Here is a 19,562-nt window from a genome sequence, read left to right as displayed (position 1 = left end):
TTATTCCATTTCGAAGGAGTCGAAGTGTAGTCTAAAACGGAAGAAACAGAGATGAAAAAGTCCTAGTATTTGAGATTTATGACGGAAATAGTTAGACTCGCGCTTTGGTCTAGCAGTTTATAGACCTACGTCCGGTTGATTGACCATAACTCAGTCAATTCAACTCGGAATTGAGTCAAATTCATGCCATTTCGAAGATGTCGAAGTGTAGTTGAAAACATAAGAAACGGAGATGAAAAACTCCAAGTATTTAAAGAGTTATGACGGAAATAGTTAAACTCGCCCTTTCGCCTAGCAGTTTACAGACCTACCTCCGATTGAATGACCATAACTCACTCAATTCAACCCGGAATTAATTGAAATTTGTTCCATTTCGAATGAGTAGAAGTGTAGTTTAAAACGAAAGAAACGGAGGTTAAAAAAGCCAAGTATTTCGGGAGTTATGATGAAAATAGTTAGACTCGCACTTTAGTGTAGCAGTTTACAGACCTACCTCCGATTGATTGACCATAACTCAGTCAATTCAACTCGGAATTTAGTCAAATTCATGCCGTTTCGAAGATGTCGAAGTGTAGTTGAAAACATAAGAAACGGAGATGAAAAACTCCAAGTATTTTAAGAGTTACGATGGAAATAGTTAGACTCGCGCTTTCGCCTAGCAGTTTACTGACCTACCTCCGATTGAATGACCATAACCCACTCAATTCAACTCGGAATTCATTGAAATTCGTTCCATTACGAAGGAGTCGAAAGTGTAGCTGAAAACGGAAGAAACGGAGATGAAAACTCCAAGTATTTTGAGAGTTATGGTGGAAATAGTTAGACTCGCGTTTTCGCCTAGCAGTTTACAGACCTACCTCCGATTGAATGACCATAAGTCACTAAAATTCAACTCAGAATTCATTGAACTTTGTTCCATTTCGAAGGAGTCGAAGTGTAGTTTAAAACAGAAGAAACGGAGATAAAAAAACCAAGTATTTTGAGATTTATGGTGGAAATTGTTAGACTCGCACTTTGGTCTAGCAGTTTACAGACATACCTCCGATTGCTTGACTATAACTCACTCAATTCAACTCGAAATTGATTCAAATTCATGCAATTTCGAAGATGTCGAAGTGAAGTTGAAAACGGAAGAAACGGAGATGAAACACTCCAAGTATTTTAAGAGTTATGATGGAAATAGTTGGACTCTTGCTTTCGCCTAGCAGTTTACAGACCTACCTCCGATTGAATGACCCTAACTCACTCAATTCAACCCGGATTTCATTGAAATTTGTTCCATTTCGAAGGAGTCGAAGTGTAGTTTAAAACGGAAGAAACGGATATGCAAATAGCCAAGTATTTTGAGAGTTATGGTGGAAATAGTTAGACTCGCACTTTGGTCTAGTAGTTTACAGACCTACCTCCGATTGATTGACCATAACTCACTCAATTCAACTCAGAATTGAATCAAATTAATGGCATTGCAAAGATGTCGAAGTGTAGTTGGAAATGGAGGTGAAAAATTCCAAGTAATTTAAGAGTTATGATGGACATAGTTTGACTCGCGCTTTCGCCTAGCAGTTTACAGACCTACCTCCGAGTCAATGACCATAACTCACTCAATTCAACTCGGAATTCATTGAAATTTGTTCCATTTCGAAGGACTCGAACTGTAGTTTAAAACGGAAGAAACGGAGATGAAAAAAGCAAGTATTGTGAGAGTTATGGTGGAAATAGTTAGACTCGCACTATGGTCTAGCAGTTTACAGAACAACCTGCAATTGATTGACCATAACTTACTCAATTTAACTCGGAATTGATTCAAATTCATGTCATTTTGAAGGTGTGGAAGTGTAGTTGAAAACGAAAGAAACAGAGATGAAAAATTCCAAGTATCTTAAGAGTTATGATGGAAATAGTTAGACTCGCGCTTTGGTCTAGCAGTTTACAGACCTGCTTCCGATTCATTGACCATAAGTCACTCAATTCGACTCGGAATTTATTCAAATTCATGCCATTTGGAAGATGTCGAAGAGTAGCTAAAAACGAAAGAAACGGAGACGAAAAACTCCAAGTATTTTAAGAGTTATGATAGAAATAGTTAGACTCGCGCTTTCGCCTAGCAGTTTACAGACCTACCTCCGATTTAATGACCACAACTCACTCAATGGAACATGTAATTCAATGAAATTTGTTGCATTTCGAAGTAGTCGAAGTGTAGTTTAAAACGGAAGAAACGGAGATGAAAAACTACTTCTATTTTGAGAGTTATGATGGAAATAGTTAGATTCGCGCTTTGGTCTAGCAGTTTGCAGACATACCTCCGATTGAATGACCATAACTCACTCAATTCAACCCGGAATTCATTTAAATTTATTCCATTTCGAAGGAGTCGAAGTGTAGTCTAAAACGGAAGAAACAGAGATGAAAAAGTCCTAGTATTTTGAGAGTTATGACGGAAATAGTTAGACTCGCGCTTTGGTCTAGCAGTTTATAGACCTACGTCCGGTTGATTGACAATAACTCAGTCAATTCAACTCGGAATTGAGTCAAATTCATGCCATTTCGAAGATGTCGAAGTGTAGTTGAAAACATTAGAAACGGAGATGTAAAACTCCAAGTATTTTAAGAGTTATGACGGAAATAGTTAGACTCGCCCTTTCGCCTAGCAGTTTACAGACCTATCTCCGATTGAATGACCATAACTCACTCAATTCAACCCGGAATTAATTGAAATTTGTTCCATTTCGAATGAGTAGAAGTGTAGTTTAAAAAGAAAGAAACGAAGGTTAAAAAAGCCGAGTATTTCGGGAGTTATGATGGAAATAGTTAGACTCGCACTTTAGTGTAGCAGTTTACAGACCTACCTCCGATTGGTTGACCATAACTCTTTCAATTCAACTCGGAATTTAGTCAAATTCATGCCGTTTCGAAGATGTCGAAGTGTAGTTGAAAACATAAGAAACGGAGATGAAAAACTCCAAGTATTTTAAGAGTTACGATGGAAATAGTTAGACTCGCGCTTTCGCCTAGCAGTTTACTGACCTACCTCTGATTGAATGACCATAACCCACTCAATTCAACTCGGAATTCATTGAAATTCGTTCCATTACGAAGGAGTCGAAAGTGTAGCTGAAAACGGAAGAAACGGAGATGAAAACTCCAAGTATTTTGAGAGTTATGGTGGAAATAGTTAGACTCGTGTTTTCGCCTAGCAGTTTACAGACCTACCTCCGATTGAATGACCATAAGTCACTAAATTCAACTCGGATTTCATTGAAATTTGTTCCATTTCGAAGGAGTCGAAGTGTAGTTTATAACGGAAGAAACGGAGATGCAAAAAGCCAAGTATTTTGAGAGTTATGGTGGAAATAGTTAGACTCGCACTTTGGTCTAGGAGTTTACAGACCTACCTCGGATTGATTGACCATAACTCACTCAATTCAACTCAGAATTGAATCAAATTCATGGCATTGCGAAGATGTCGAAGTGTAGTTGGAAATGGAGATGAAAAACTCCAAGTAATTTAAGAGTTATGATGGACATAGTTAGACTCGCGCTTTCGCCTAGCAGTTTACAGACATACCTCCGAGTCAATGACCATAACTCACTCAATTCAACTCGGAATTCATTGAAATTTGTTCCATTTCGAAGGACTCGAACTGAAGTTTAAAACGGAAGAAACGGAGATGAAAAAAGCCAAGTATTTTGAGAGTTATGGTGGAAATAGTTAGACTCGCACTTTGGTCTAGCAGTTTACAGACCAACCTGCAATTGATTGACCATAACTTACTCAATTTAACTCGGAATTGATTCAAATTCATGCCATTTTGAAGGTGTGGAAGTGTAGTTGAAAACGAAAGAAACAGAGATGAAAAATTCCAAGTATCTTAAGAGTTATGATGGAAATAGTTAGACTCGCGCTTTGGTCTAGCAGTTTACAGACCTGCTTCCGATTCATTCACCATAAGTCACTCAATTCGACTCGGAATTTATTCAAATTCATGCCATTTGGAAGATGTCGAAGAGTAGCTGAAAACGAAAGAAACGGAGACGAAAAACTCCAAGTATTTTAAGAGTTATGATAGAAATAGTTAGACTCGCGCTTTCGCCTAGCAGTTTACAGACCTACCTCCGATTTAATGACCACAACTCACTCAATTGAACATGTAATTCAATGAAATTTGTTGCATTTCGAAGTAGTCGAAGTGTAGTTTAAAACGGAAGAAACGGAGATGAAAAACTACTTGTATTTTGAGAGTTATGATGGAAATAGTTAGATTCGCGCTTTGGTCTAGCAGTTTGCAGACATACCTCCGATTGAATGACCATAACTCACTCAATTCAACCTGGAATTCATTGAAATTTATTCCATTTCGAAGGAGTCGAAGTGTAGTCTAAAACGGAAGAAACAGAGATGAAAAAGTCCTAGTATTTTGAGAGTTATGACGGAAATAGTTAGACTCGCGCTTTGGTCTAGCAGTTTATAGACCTACGTCCGGTTGATTGACCATAACTCAGTCAATTCAACTCGGAATTGAGTCAAATTCATGCCATTTCGAAGATGTCGAAGTGTAGTTGAAAACATTAGAAACGGAGATGAAAAACTCCAAGTATTTTAAGAGTTATGACGGAAATAGTTAGACTCGCCCTTTCGCCTAGCAGTTTACAGACCTATCTCCGATTGAATGACCATAACTCACTCAATTCAACCCGGAATTAATTGAAATTTGTTCCATTTCGAATGAGTAGAAGTGTAGTTTAAAAAGAAAGAAACGGAGGTTAAAAAAGCCGAGTATTTCGGGAGTTATGATGGAAATAGTTAGACTCGCACTTTAGTGTAGCAGTTTACAGACCTACCTCCGATTGATTGACCATAACTCTGTCAATTCAACTCGGAATTTAGTCAAATTCATGCCGTTTCGAAGATGTCGAAGTGTAGTTGAAAACATAAGAAACGGAGATGAAAAACTCCAAGTATTTTAAGAGTTACGATGGAAATAGTTAGACTCGCGCTTTCGCCTAGCAGTTTACTGACCTACCTCCGATTGAATGACCATAACCCACTCAATTCAACTCGGAATTCATTGAAATTCGTTCCATTACGAAGGAGTCGAAAGTGTAGCTGAAAACGGAAGAAACGGAGAAGAAAACTCCAAGTATTTTGAGAGTTACGGTGGAAATAGTTAGACTCGTGTTTTCGCCGAGCAGTTTACAGACCTACCTCCGATTGAATGACAATAAGTCACTAAATTCAACTCGGATTTCATTGAAATTTGTTCCATTTCGAAGGAGTCGAAGTTTAGTTTATCACGGAAGAAACGGAGATGCAAAAAGCCAAGTATTTTGAGAGTTATGGTGGAAATAGTTAGACTCGCACTTTGGTCTAGGAATTTACAGACCTACCTCGGATTGATTGACCATAACTCACTCAATTCAACTCAGAAGTGAATCAAATTCATGGCATTGCGAAGATGTCGAAGTGTAGTTGGAAATGGAGATGAAAAACTCCAAGTAATTTAAGAGTTATGATGGACATAGTTAGACTCGCGCTTTCGCCTAACAGTTTACAGACATACCTCCGAGTCAATGACCATAACTCACTCAATTCAACTCGGAATTCATTGAAATTTGTTCCATTTCGAAGGACTCGAACTGTAGTTTAAAACGGAAGAAACGGAGATGAAAAAAGCCAAGTATTTTGAGAGTTATGGTGGAAATAGTTAGACTCGCACTTTGGTCTAGCAGTTTACAGACCAACCTGCAATTGATTGACCATAACTTACTCAATTTAACTCGGAATTGATTCAAATTCATGCCATTTTGAAGCTGTGGAAGTGTAGTTGAAAACGAAAGAAACAGAGATGAAAAATTCCAAGTATCTTAAGAGTTATGATGGAAATAGTTAGACTCGCGCTTTGGTCTAGCAGTTTACAGACCTGCTTCCGATTCATTCACCATAAGTCACTCAATTCGACTCGGAATTTATTCAAATTCATGCCATTTGGAAGATGTCGAAGAGTAGCTGAAAACGAAAGAAACGGAGACGAAAAACTCCAAGTATTTTAAGACTTATGATAGAAATAGTTAGACTCGCGCTTTCGCCTAGCAGTTTACAGACGTACCTCCGATTTAATGACCACAACTCACTCAATTGAACATGTAATTCAATGAAATTTGTTGAATTTCGAAGTAGTCGAAGTGTAGTTTAAAACGGAAGAAACGGAGATGAAAAACTACTTGTATTTTGAGAGTTATGATGGAAATAGTTAGATTCGCGCTTTGGTCTAGCAGTTTGCAGACATACCTCCGATTGAATGACCATAACGCACTCAATTCAACCCGGAATTCATTTAAATTTATTCCATTTCGAAGGAGTCGAAGTGTAGTCTAAAACGGAAGAAACAGAGATGAAAAACTCCTAGTATTTTGAGAGTTATGACGGAAATAGTTAGACTCGCGCTTTGGTCTAGCAGTTTATAGACCTACGTCCGGTTGATTGACCATAACTCAGTCAATTCAACTCGGAATTGAGTCAAATTCATGCCATTTCGAAGATGTCGAAGTGTAGTTGAAAACATTAGAAACGGAGATGAAAAACTCCAAGTATTTTAAGAGTTATGATGGAAATAGTTAGACTCGCCCTTTCGCCTAGCAGTTTACAGACCTATCTCTGATTGAATGACCATTACTCACTCAATTCAACCCGGAATTAATTGAAATTTGTTCCATTTCGAATGAGTAGAAGTGTAGTTTAAAAAGAAAGAAACGGAGGTTAAAAAAGCCGAGTATTTCGGGAGTTATGATGGAAATAGTTAGACTCGCACTTTAGTGTAGCATTTTACAAACCTACCTCCGATTGATTGACCATAACTCTGTCAATTCAACTCGAAATTTAGTCAAATTCATGCCGTTTCGAAGATGTCGAAGTGTAGTTGAAAACATAAGAAACGGAGATGAAAAACTCCAAGTATTTTAAGAGTTACGATGGAAATAGTTAGACTCGCGCTTTCGCCTAGCAGTTTACTGACCTACCTCCGATTGAATGACCATAACCCACTCAATTCAACTCGGAATTCATTGAAATTCGTTCCATTACGAAGGAGTCGAAAGTGTAGCTGAAAACGGAAGAAACGGAGATGAAAACTCCAAGTATTTTGAGAGTTATGGTGGAAATAGTTAGACTCGTGTTTTCGCCTAGCAGTTTACAGACCTACCTCCGATTGAATGACCATAAGTCACTAAATTCAACTCGGATTTCATTGAAATTTGTTCCATTTCGAAGGAGTCGAAGTGTAGTTTATAACGGAAGAAACGGAGATGCAAAAAGCCAAGTATTTTGAGAGTTATGGTGGAAATAGTTAGACTCGCACTTTGGTCTAGGAGTTTACAGACCTACCTCGGATTGATTGACCATAACTCACTCAATTCAACTCAGAATTGAATCAAATTCATGGCATTGCGAAGATGTCGAAGTGTAGTTGGAAATGGAGATGAAAAACTCCAAGTAATTTAAGAGTTATGATGGACATAGTTAGACTCGCGCTTTCGCCTAGCAGTTTACAGACATACCTCCGAGTCAATGACCATAACTCACTCAATTCAACTCGGAATTCATTGAAATTTGTTCCATTTTGAAGGACTCGAACTGAAGTTTAAAACGGAAGAAACGGAGATGAAAAAAGGCAAGTATTTTGAGAGTTATGGTGGAAATAGTTAGACTCGCACTTTGGTCTAGCAGTTTACAGACCAACCTGCAATTGATTGACCATAACTTACTCAATTTAACTCGGAATTGATTCAAATTCATGCCATTTTGAAGGTGTGGAAGTGTAGTTGAAAACGAAAGAAACAGAGATGAAAAATTCCAAGTATCTTAAGAGTTATGATGGAAATAGTTAGACTCGCGCTTTGGTCTAGCAGTTTACAGACCTGCTTCCGATTCATTCACCATAAGTCACTCAATTCGACTCGGAATTTATTCAAATTCATGCCATTTGGAAGATGTCGAAGAGTAGCTGAAAACGAAAGAAACGGAGACGAAAAACTCCAAGTATTTTAAGAGTTATGATAGAAATAGTTAGACTCGCGCTTTCGCCTAGCAGTTTACAGACGTACCTCCGATTTAATGACCACAACTCACTCAATTGAACATGTAATTCAATGAAATTTGTTGCATTTCAAAAGAGTCGAAGTGTAGTTTAAAACGGAAGAAACGGAGATGAAAAACTACTTGTATTTTGAGAGTTATGATGGAAATAGTTAGATTCGCGCTTTGGTCTAGCAGTTTGCATACATACCTCCGATTGAATGACCATAACTCACTCAATTCAACCCGGAATTCATTGAAATTTATTCCATTTCGAAGGAGTCGAAGTGTAATCTAAAACGGAAGAAACAGAGATGAAAAAGTCCTAGTATTTTGAGAGTTATGACGGAAATAGTTAGACTCGCGCTTTGGTCTAGCAGTTTACAGACCTACGTCCGGTTGATTGACCATAACTCAGTCAATTCAACTCGGAATTGTGTCAAATTCATGCCATTTCGAAGATGTCGAAGTGTAGTTGAAAACATAAGAAACGGAGATGAAAAACTCCAAGTATTTTAAGAGTTATGACGGAAATAGTTAAACTCGCCCTTTCGCCTAGCAGTTTACAGACCTACCTCCGATTGAATGACCATAACTCACTCAATTCAACCCGGAATTAATTGAAATTTGTTCAATTTCGAATGAGTAGAAGTGTAGTTTAAAACGAAAGAAACGGAGGTTAAAAAAGCCAAGTATTTCGGGAGTTATGATGGAAATAGTTAGACTCGCACTTTAGTGTAGCAGTTTACAGACCTACCTCCGATTGATTGACCAAAACTCAGTCAATTCAACTCGGAATTTAGTCAAATTCATGCCGTTTCGAAGATGTCGAAGTGTAGTTGAAAACATAAGAAACGGAGATGAAAAACTCCAAGTATTTTAAGAGTTACGATGGAAATAGTTAGACTCGCGCTTTCGCCTAGCAGTTTACTGACCTACCTCCGATTGAATGACCATAACCCACTCAATTCAACTCGGAATTCATTGAAATTCGTTCCATTACGAAGGAGTCGAAAGTGTAGCTGAAAACGGAAGAAACGGAGATGAAAACTCCAAGTATTTTGAGAGTTATGGTGGAAATAGTTAGACTCGCGTTTTCGCCTAGCAGTTTACAGACCTACCTCCGATTGAATGACCATAAGTCTCTAAAATTCAACTCAGAATTCATTGAACTTTGTTCCATTTCGAAGGAGTCGAAGTGTAGTTTAAAACAGAAGAAACAGAGATAAAAAAAACCAAGTATTTTGAGATTTATGGTGGAAATTGTTAGACTCGCACTTTGGTCTAGCAGTTTACAGACATACCTCCGATTGCTTGACTATAACTCACTCAATTCAACTCGAAATTGATTCAAATTCATGCAATTTCGAAGATGTCGAAGTGAAGTTGAAAACGGAAGAAACGGAGATGAAACACTCCAAGTATTTTAAGAGTTATGATGGAAATAGTTGGACTCTTGCTTTCGCCTAGCAGTTTACAGACCTACCTCCGATTGAATGACCCTAACTCACTCAATTCAACCCGGATTTCATTGAAATTTTTTCCATTTCGAAGGAGTCGAAGTGTAGTTTAAAACGGAAGAAACGGAGATGCAAAAAGCCAAGTATTTTGAGAGTTATGGTGGAAATAGTTAGACTCGCACTTTGGTCTAGTAGTTTACAGACCTACCTCCGATTGATTGACCATAACTCACTCAATTCAACTCATAATTGAATCAAATTAATGGCATTGCGAAGATGTCGAAGTGTAGTTGGAAATGGTGTAGACACCCCATTTTGACCGGACCCAAGTTCGCTATGCTTGGACGTGTAGACACCCCATTTTGCTCTGCCTTAAGAAATTAGGGTTTTTCCATCGGTTTTCCAATGTCTTTCCTTTCCGCGTCCGTTTGTTACATTTCTAAATATTTTTGGTCGTTTCCGCCATGTTTCGTATTTTTCTGTTGAATATTGAGAAGGGTTATTCATGAGAATCCGAGCAAAAGAGAATGTGGGACCCACTGGTGTGGGACCCGTTTGTGTGGGACCCGCTAGTGTGGGACCCGTTTGTGTGGGACCCGCTGATATGGGACCCGCTGGTGTGGGACCCGTTTGTGTGGGACCCGCTTGTGTGGGACCCGCTGATGTGGGACCCGCTTGTGCGGAACCCACAAAGTGGGACTCACCATTAGCATGACTTAACTTTCTCTACCATTTCCACCAACTTCATTTTTCCCTTTAAAATAACACCATTATCTCCATTACCATTATATATTCCATTATTCCCACCACCATTCCCACCATTACCATTATATATTCCATTATTCCCACCACCATTCCCACCATTACCATTATATATTCCATTATCCCCACCACCATTCCCACCATTACCATTATACATTCCATTATCCCCACCACCATTCCCACCATTACCATTATATATTCCATTATCCCCACCACCATTCTCACCATTACCATTATATATTCCATTATTCCCACCACCATTCCCACCATTACCATTATATATTCCATTATCCCCACCACCATTCCCACCATTACCATTATATATTCCATTATTCCCACCACCATTCCCACCATTACCATTATATATTCCATTATTCTCCACCACACCCACCATTCTCATTATTTATTTCCACCTCTCCACTAAGTTTTTCACTATATAAAGAGAGGTGATGAGAGAAAAAAAGGAGGGGAGAAGGAAGAGGGGAAAAAAAAAGAAGAAAAAAAAAAAAGAGGAGAACAAAAAAAAAGGAAGAGAGGGAGAGAAAATAAGAGAGAAAGAGAGAGAGGAAAATATAAAAACAAAGAAGGAAGCGGAGCGGATCGCACGTCGGCCGGATTTTTGGATTTCTTTGGCTCTTGGATTCGGCGAGGAACTCATCACAGGTAGGTACACTGTTTTCGGAATTTTTTAGAATTATTTGGTATATTTTCGGATTTTTGCATGATTTTTAACAAAGAAAACTAAAAGATATACTAAACAGATTCCACAAATAATGAAATTTCGTGGGAAAATAATATGATAATGATACATTCTACCATGAATTTGTGAGAATTTTTGGATTTTGTTTGGTATATTATTTTATGCATTCTTTGAAAATTATCAGATTTTGGGAGAATTGTTACTGATGTCAAATCACAGATACAATTCTCCAAATTTTTACAGTAGTCTTAAATTCTATACTTCTTGCTTCTGTAAAATTTTCAAGTGATTTTGATCTTGTTTCATATGAGCTGTAGTGTTAATTCATAATCTGGTTTGAAATTTAAAAAATCCGAAACTGATAGTAAATAGTTTTCTAAATTCATGGAAATCTTACAGCATGCTATTTTCACTTATATCTTACTAATGTAGAAATTTCATGGAATTTAGATTTCTATTTCTAGTAGTTTCTGTGTTATTTTTGCAATCTGGTCTTATTGTTGTTAAATCAAAATTAAATATGAGCTTAATGTACAAATCCACAAAATTCATCCCGTAAGCTGCATGGATACCCATCTTACTGCTGTAGAAATTTTGATTCATTTCGAATTCGTTTGCTACAGTTTCACTTGTAAAAACACTCATATGTTTAAAATTGATAAAATCCATTGAAAATCCGAAATTAATTGAAAATCATCTGAAAATTTCTAAAGAACCTTAAATCTCTGTCACATGTTAACTCATTAATCCATTGAAACAGAAATCTTAGGGTCTTTAGATTTCCCTCGAAAAATGGCCAGTGCATCCATAATCGTATCCCAATTGCAACCAATCTTTGACAATTTAGATATTTAAGCTATAACATGTTATTGGCTCCGAGGTTACTGTCCACGGAAATCCTGAGATCTGCCAGGCAATAAGATGCTATAACCTAAGTATTAAATTGCGCAAGGAAAGAGCGCACGATTCCCTCCCTTGGATGCCATTCTGGGCCGAAATTGGTGTACCCATAGGAGGCATGCTTTGCCTCATATAAGAGTCTTTGACTCATTTGTTTGTGTGATGTTGTTGTCAGTGAGTCTTTGACTTGTGTTTCCATCTCTTTTAGGGAGTCTTTGACTCGTCTATCCTTTAGTTGTTATCAGTGGAGTCTTTGACTCGTTTTTCCACCGCTATTAGAGAGTCATTGACTCATTTGCTCATTTGTACCCTTCTTTAATATTTTTAGTTAGGAGTTTCTCCTTTAGAGTTGTTGATTACTTCGTTTTAATTAGAGGCTAACTCAGTCTTATTAGAGCTTTGCTTGCTTGGGATCTTGGATCGTTTTCTCTCTTCTTGGGACGCTATCTTTCTTGTTATGGTTCGTCTCTTTGAGACGTTAGTTGTTTGTTCGGGGTTTCCCCTTTTGGATTTAGGGCTTTGCCCTAGTTTGTGGTTGTTCTTGCGTGTTCCCTTTAAGATTGAAAACATCTAAAGGTCCTGAGCATTGAAAAAGCTTTAAAATCCAAAAACATTAGAAATTTAAAACTCAAAAACATTTGAAAACTTTAAAAATATCAAAAACATTTGAAAATATAAAAAAACCTTAAAAAATCTGAAGTGTGAGTGTTTCTTTTAGAAGCGTAGTTTGAGAGTTCGTTTTCGAACTACGTTGGCTTGATCCTCTTCCGAGGTACGTAGTGCAGCTTGGGATTTACATCCCAAGTCCAGCCAAACTTTTTTTGTAAATAAACGTTTTAAACCTTCTTCAAAAACCTTTAAAATATTGTTTTCAAAAGACCTTCCTCTAGAGTTAGGAGTTTCTCCTCGATAGAGAATTTTAGAGTTAGGGTTTTTCTTTTGATAGGTTGTTTGATTGATTGTTTGCTGTGTGCTTGTTTTAGAGTTAGAGGTCTGTCCTAGAGTTATAGGAGCGCCTCCGTCCGGTCAGTTGGCGATCCACATCGCCGAGTGATGACTAGAGTAGGATACGCTAGTCCACCCTTGGTTTTCCTTAGGAAATACAGCCTAGTCACACATAGGTTGTAAGAACCACCTGCATCAGCGTAGGGCTAATCTGCATTTAGTTAGGGCATATAGGGTGTCCTAAAATTCACAATTCACTGGAATTTAAATAATCGTACAATAAACTTTAATAATTGGTCCGGTCTTTTAGATCGAGTTTAGGATAGAGGGCTAGGTGTCTTAGGCATCATAACTTAGAATAGGCGCGAAGAACTACGTTGCCTTGATTCTCGTGGAGGCGGGGATACGTAGGCTTCTTTGGATGAATACCAGACCATCTGAGGACTCGGGCTAATCACTTTTAAAACTGTTGAAACAATCAAATCACTTAGGATTTTCCATGAAATTAGAATTTTAGGAGAACTTTCACTTAGATTGAATCCAAACCAATTAAGAAATCAAGATACACATTTAGGATTCACATTGAAATTAGATCATAGGATGCATGTCACATAGATAGCACATTAACAAGAGAGTTGAATGAGCCATTAAAAATGAATTTAAAAGAGTTAACTTTTGGAATTGAAGACCGATTATCGGGCAGGAATGGTGCATGTGGTTGATAAATCCCCATACCTTCCATTCTTGTAACCAGGTAGTGAGTCTAGATTTCTGGTTAATTATGGGTCCTAGATCCCACATCTAGGTGGCGACTCTGTCAGTCTCTTTTGTGTGGAATTCGGATTGCCTTAGTGATCCCAAGTTCACATAAAAGATGAATTAAAATTAATAATAAAAGGCACACGCCAATCGCGTGGGTACGAGAGACCAAGAGATAGTGCGTGGCGGCTCTCGCGCCACCACCCCTCTCGCGGGATCGGGTCCCACAGACTGGCGACTCTGCTGGGGACCACCTAACTTCATTACAATTCCAAAGGATAACTCATTTGAATCTATTTCAACTGGCTCATGAAAACTCTATCTCTTTTATGCTTGTTAGATTAGTTTGTATGCTTTATTTTCTCATCACATTTACTCAAACTTAATCTAACAAAACCTGAAGGCATCATAGATTGCGCGAACTTATTGCACACACTTACATCACTTTCATCTAAACCCCTGCATCTCACATGCACACACGTCCTATTTTAGGAACCCGGAGTGTTATCTAGCATGGTTGACTGGGATTTCATCACCTGGTGCCTCTGTGCTAGAGAAGCATTCCACCCTTAGCCTAGTACCTTTATGGTACGTAAACGGATCTCTTGTTCACGTACTGATACGCCGGACACTGGTACAGTATATCGAACATGGATTCGCGCTAAGGGAACTCTTGGCCTTACCCCTAGATTAACCCACACATGCATGTAGTATACGAACACATGTGCATCACGTGTGTGAGCCTAGTTTAGGATATCTTACCCAATTGTGTGTGTGAGCCTAGTTTAGGATATCCTACCCATTTGTGTCTAGATTAGGCCGTAGTCCATCTTTCAATGGCTACGATCGGTCCTAGGTACACAAACAAAGTCATGAGTCGAGATCCTCTCTCCACTCCGCTAGATTAGGGTTAGGGTTGATGCCTTCAGGTAACACTGATAAAATGTGCGAAAATTAAAAAACTTTTCCTTTGGGGTTAGGATGTAAATCCCATTCATTTCCAAAGATCTCATAGGATTAGTCATTCATGATCCATCTGTTGAAAGCAATCTTATGCTATCTCATCTCATCTTGATCTCATCTTGTTGTTGATATCCATCATTCAGATTTTAGATCTGGTCCTTGACCCGACTTTTGTCATTCTTATGGCCATGGTCTATTATCTGAGCCATTGATTTTTCATTGATCAATGTTTACCTATCATATATCTTTTACCTCTGGATCATATCGAAATCATTGATGAAAAAGTTTGATCTCACCTGTATTCTTTGAGTGCATGATCGTTGCTGAGATCGAAACTTATTTTGATTAGGGATGTTTATCGTTCCTGACTCTTTCATTCCCAAAAGAAGAACGGTTATACCCTTAAGGAATAGATTGAGGATTCTTTCCAAATTAACATACCCGTTGATGTATTTCAAGATTACTCTTTTCTCTATTTGTTCAGAATCTTTATCTCATGATTATTGATCTAGTATGTTAACTTCCAATCAGGATTCTGAAAGATAGCAACCATCGCTTCAAAAAAGGGCACCCAAGCTAAACCTACCTGGTCTAGACCTACCTCAATATCTAGACTTGTTCGTCACTTTGATCCCACTGTGTCACCAACAGCACCTTTACCATCTTCACCAGAGTTGTCAGGTTCTTTTGAAGTCAACCAAATGGCTAATGATCCAGTGGACCCCATGATAACTATACAGGAAATGTTGAGAAATATGTGTCGAGATATAGCAGGGTTGAAAGATGAGGTGACTCATCTAAAAGACCAGAGTACTCAAAAGGTCTCTACTTCTAAAGATCCCGCCATTCAGCCTCCTCCGGCCACATCTCCTAACCTCACCAGACCAGTCATCTCTCCCGTAGAGATCGATCTAAAAGATGAGCAATATGCTGGGGAATACTTTGTCCCTCCGGTTAACAAGGAGAATGAGTTGTTCGATAAGTATGAGAAGATGGCTCGTGACATTGAGAGCATGAAGGTTCAAGCGTCCAAGGGATTCGATATTTCTGAATTTCTGATGTCCCCTAATGCCATATTCCCGCCTAAGTTCAAGGCACCAGACTATGACAAATATGATGGAACTGGGTGTCCGAGAAACCACGTCAGATGGTTCATCACTCTTTCCCAGCAGCATGGCTTAAGTCGAGAGCAGATGGCTCATTTGTTTCCTATGTCTCTTATAGGGGTAGCCAAAAGATGGTTTTTGAGGTTGAAACCAGAAGAGATTAGGACATTAGAAGAAATCTCTAACCGATTCGTAGAACAATTCTCCATGGAGGAAGGGATCGAGGTCACTAAAAGAGATCTGAAGCTGTTGAAGCAGAATCCTCAGGAGACATTCACATCTTTCATTAGGCGCTGGAGGCGCAAGTCTGCCCAACTGAGCCATAGAATGTCAGAGGAAGACCAGATAAAGTTGGTCCTCAAGAGCTTGTCCCCGCAGTACTTTCACTTCATGGCGCCGCAGCACTATCAGAATTTCGATCATTTGATTAAGACCGGCACCCAGATCGAGGATGCTATTGCTAAGGGCCTCCGAGCCAAAACGCTATCTGATGTCCGAGAGGGGAAGAGGCCTATGATCCAACCGAAGGAAGTACAAGCAGTCAGTTATACCAGACCAGTGACCAAGCCTGTTGATGAAGTTGTTAGACCAATGGTGACGAAGCAGTTCAGGCAGTTTGACCCATTACCATTTCCACTGCCCATGATACTTAAGAAGTTGATCAGAGACAAGAAGATCAGACTTCCGGATGTCAAACCTGTACCTAATCCGCTGCCCGGAAACTGGAGAAGGGATCAATACTGTGAATATCACAGGGGCCCGGGACACATGACTGAGAACTGTTTGGCCTTGAAGCACGCGATTCAGAACATGATCGATAAAGATGAGCTTGCAGTTGAAAGGCCGAATATCACTCAGAATCCTCTCCCCAACCACCGTGCTGTTGCTCCTCCCACTACAAACGCTATCTTTGTAGATGAGCCCATCCTTGATCCCTCTGCTCTCATTTGCGCTATTACATCTGATAAAACATATGTTTTGAACTTTGACGATGAAGAGCTCAGAGAATTCAGAGAAAAAGAACCTTATGTGCTGTCGTTTGACGATGCTGAACTCGCTGAGTCATCTTCAGCCCAGTCATATGCGCTTCAGAATGTTGGTCTGGAAGAAGCAAAGGAAGCCACCTATGTTCTAAGGATGGAGGACTTTGAAGAGGATGTCAGTAATGCACCTTATGTTTTCAGAACGGACGAAGACGAACTGCTATTGCTGGATGATCAGTGTAACGAGATGCGTCACATGACCCGAGGTGGGCGAGTGTTCAAACCACCAGAATTGAGTGTAGAAAACCCGGCAGGGGTTGCAAGAAACTCAGAAAATCAGAGGCAGAATAAAGTGAGCGCAGACGAAGAAGATGAGAGCCTGTTAAAGCAGCTGAAGAAGACTCAGGCTAATATCTCGGTATGGGGTTTACTAATGGCCTCATCGAAGCACAGAAAGCTAGTCCTTCAAGAGCTTAATGCAGCACAAGTTTCTGTTAATACCTCACCTGACGAGCTTGTCAGTCTCGTAGCCATGGCCAGAGCTGCGAAAACATTGTCATTCGCTGATGACGATTTACCTCCTGAGGGCCGAGACCATACTAAGCCTCTTAAAATCACAGTCTTCTGTAACAAGAAGAAGGTGCCAGAGGTGTTGGTTGACAACGGCTCTGCACTGAATGTTTGCCCATTAAGCACCGCAGCAACCCTGGGGTTCAGTCCTGAGAATTTTATTCCATCCGAGCAGGGTATTCTAGCATATGATGGCACTCGCCGAGATGTAATCGGGACTTTGGTCACTGAGATACAGATTGGCGGAGAAGACTTTGAGGTAGAATTTCAAGTCTTAGATATTAAGGCTTCATTCTTACTGTTGCTTGGCCGTCCTTGGATGCACAAGGTCGGGGTTGTTCCGTCTACTCTCCACCAAAAACTGAAGTTCATTCGCAGGAACAGAGTGATAACAGTAAAGGGGGATCCTGATCTCGAGATAGGGCAGATCACTCCGGACATAACTGGGGAAAGATCCAAAGATGTCAATTTGACGGGGTTTTCACTAGAGGTAACTACGATCACTTTCAAAGAGGCTTTGAATGAGGAAATTTGTTTCCTGACCAGTACAAATTCGAATGTCATCAGAATGATTCGCCGACAGGGCTATATGCCAGGCGCCGGGTTAGGCAAATATCATCAAGGTTTGACCGAGTTTCCTGTGTTCAAAACATTCAATGGTTTGTTCGGACTGGGTTACAAGCCTACAAAGAAGGAAATTGTAGAGATGAAGCAGTTGATGCTGAAATGGGCAGAAAACCGTCGTCGGGGCTTGGGGCTACCAATGGCACCCATTGATTTGAAAATGAACGGTCGATTCCGAAAAGAAGGCGCAGCCTTTCCTTTCTGTGGCTTTGCAGAGTTTTGGTTGGATGAGAGCACAGGTCAGATGCTTCCGGGGTTTGAGATTTTCTTCGATCTTGAGCTAGAAGATGAGCCAGTGGGTATGCAGATTGTAGAGACAGAGTCTGAGGCTGATTGGACAGAGCACATAGAGCCGAGTCTTCTGAATTCACTTTTCCAAGAAGGGTCACAGACTGTGGCCGTGATTGGCAGGAGCCCGCTGATACTTGACCCAACTCGTCTTATCACCCCGGCTGAGGAACCTCTGACTAACTGGACTTCTCAAGTCCTACCCCAGGTTATTTTCCAGTACAAACGAATCCCTTCAGAAGAGTCAGTCGTCCATAAATACGTGTCAGTCTCCGGGTTTGATTCAGAGTCTATATCTTCTAATGAGTCTTTTGATGCAGGTACCATAGAGGACCATTCACCTAAGATCGGCGACGTTTCTTCCTTTTCAAGCGAGATTGAGTTGGAGTCTGTTCATAATAAAGCATCTGTTGCTGTTTCCTTTTATAGTTCTGAGTCAGTTGACGCAGGTGTCAACATTTCCATCGAGTCTGTAAAAATGAGTCCAAAGTTCATTGTACCCCCCGATGAGGGTAATTCGTCTGTTGATGTATATGATTCAAATTTCAATGAAATGAAGGATTCTTCTTTTGAGTACATTCCTGTCTCTATTTCATCTGCTGAATCTGCTATAAAATCTGATAATCTTAATAATAACAATCAAGACTCCCCCTCTGATGAGGATGCCGACAAAACTCCCCCTGAAATCAGACATATGATCCAACAGGAGGAGAGTCGCCGAGCAAAACCACTTGATGAGGAAGTTGAAACTGTGAATATTGGTGATGAAACCTCAATTAAGGAAATAAAGATTGGCAAAACTTTATCCCCTGAAGAACGCAAGGAATTGATCACCCTGCTTAAAGAGTTCAAAGAAGTTTTTGCTTGGTCTTACGATGATATGCCAGGATTAAGTGAGGAAATCGTCCAGCACAGATTACCCTTAATCCTTGGTGCTAAGCCAAAGAAGCAAAAACTCCGAAAGCTCAAAACAGAATGGGAGTTGAAAGTCTATGAAGAAGTGAAGAAATTGTTAGAAGTAAAATTCATCCAGGTGGTGGAATATCCTGAATGGCTCGCTAACATAGTACCGGTGCCCAAAAAGGACGGGAAAGTCAGAATGTGTGTTGATTTTAGAGATTTAAACAAAGCAAGTCCTAAAGATGACTTTCCTCTTCCAAGCATTGATCTCCTGGTGGATAACACTGCTGGGCATGCTCTTTTATCCTTTATGAATGGATTCTCAGGGTACAATCAGATTAAAATGGCACCTGAAGACATGTTGAAGACAGCGTTCATCACTCAGTGGGGTACATATTGCTACAGAGTGATGCCGTTTGGCTTGAAAAATGCTGGTGCTACATATCAGAGAGCCGCCACGACTCTTCTTCATGATATGATTCACAAAGAGGTTGAAGTTTACGTTGATGACATGATCGTAAAGGGGAAGAC

The 19,562-nt window shown here is 39.6% G+C and overlaps 1 protein-coding gene across 1 annotated transcript; it reads left to right on the top strand.

Moving 5' to 3' along the window:
* The first annotated feature begins 10,810 nt into the window (after nt 1–10,810).
* Nucleotides 10,811–19,278, top strand: LOC143865156 (uncharacterized). Its single transcript, XM_077375795.1, has 3 exons — nt 10,811–10,956; nt 15,092–18,339; nt 18,452–19,278. Exons 2-3 carry the CDS (start codon nt 15,262–15,264, stop codon nt 18,458–18,460), a joined length of 3,087 nt encoding a protein of 1,028 aa, XP_077231910.1. The 5' UTR covers nt 10,811–10,956; nt 15,092–15,261; the 3' UTR covers nt 18,461–19,278.
* Nucleotides 19,279–19,562: the final 284 nt, after the last annotated feature.

The sequence above is a fragment of the Tasmannia lanceolata genome, unplaced genomic scaffold, assembly GCF_043159265.1.
Source record: "Tasmannia lanceolata isolate RefF3 unplaced genomic scaffold, GAP_Taslan_0.1 ptg000063l, whole genome shotgun sequence".
Taxonomy (NCBI): Eukaryota; Viridiplantae; Streptophyta; class Magnoliopsida; order Canellales; family Winteraceae; genus Tasmannia; species Tasmannia lanceolata.
The sequence above is the reverse complement of the archived record's forward strand: the minus strand, read 5'-3'. Positions and strand labels throughout refer to the sequence as shown.

Excerpts from the sequence above, each read along its gene's own strand:
- LOC143865156 (XM_077375795.1), top strand. The coding sequence starts at position 15,262 with ATGGCTAATGATCCAGTGGACCCCATGATAACTATACAGGAAATGTTG.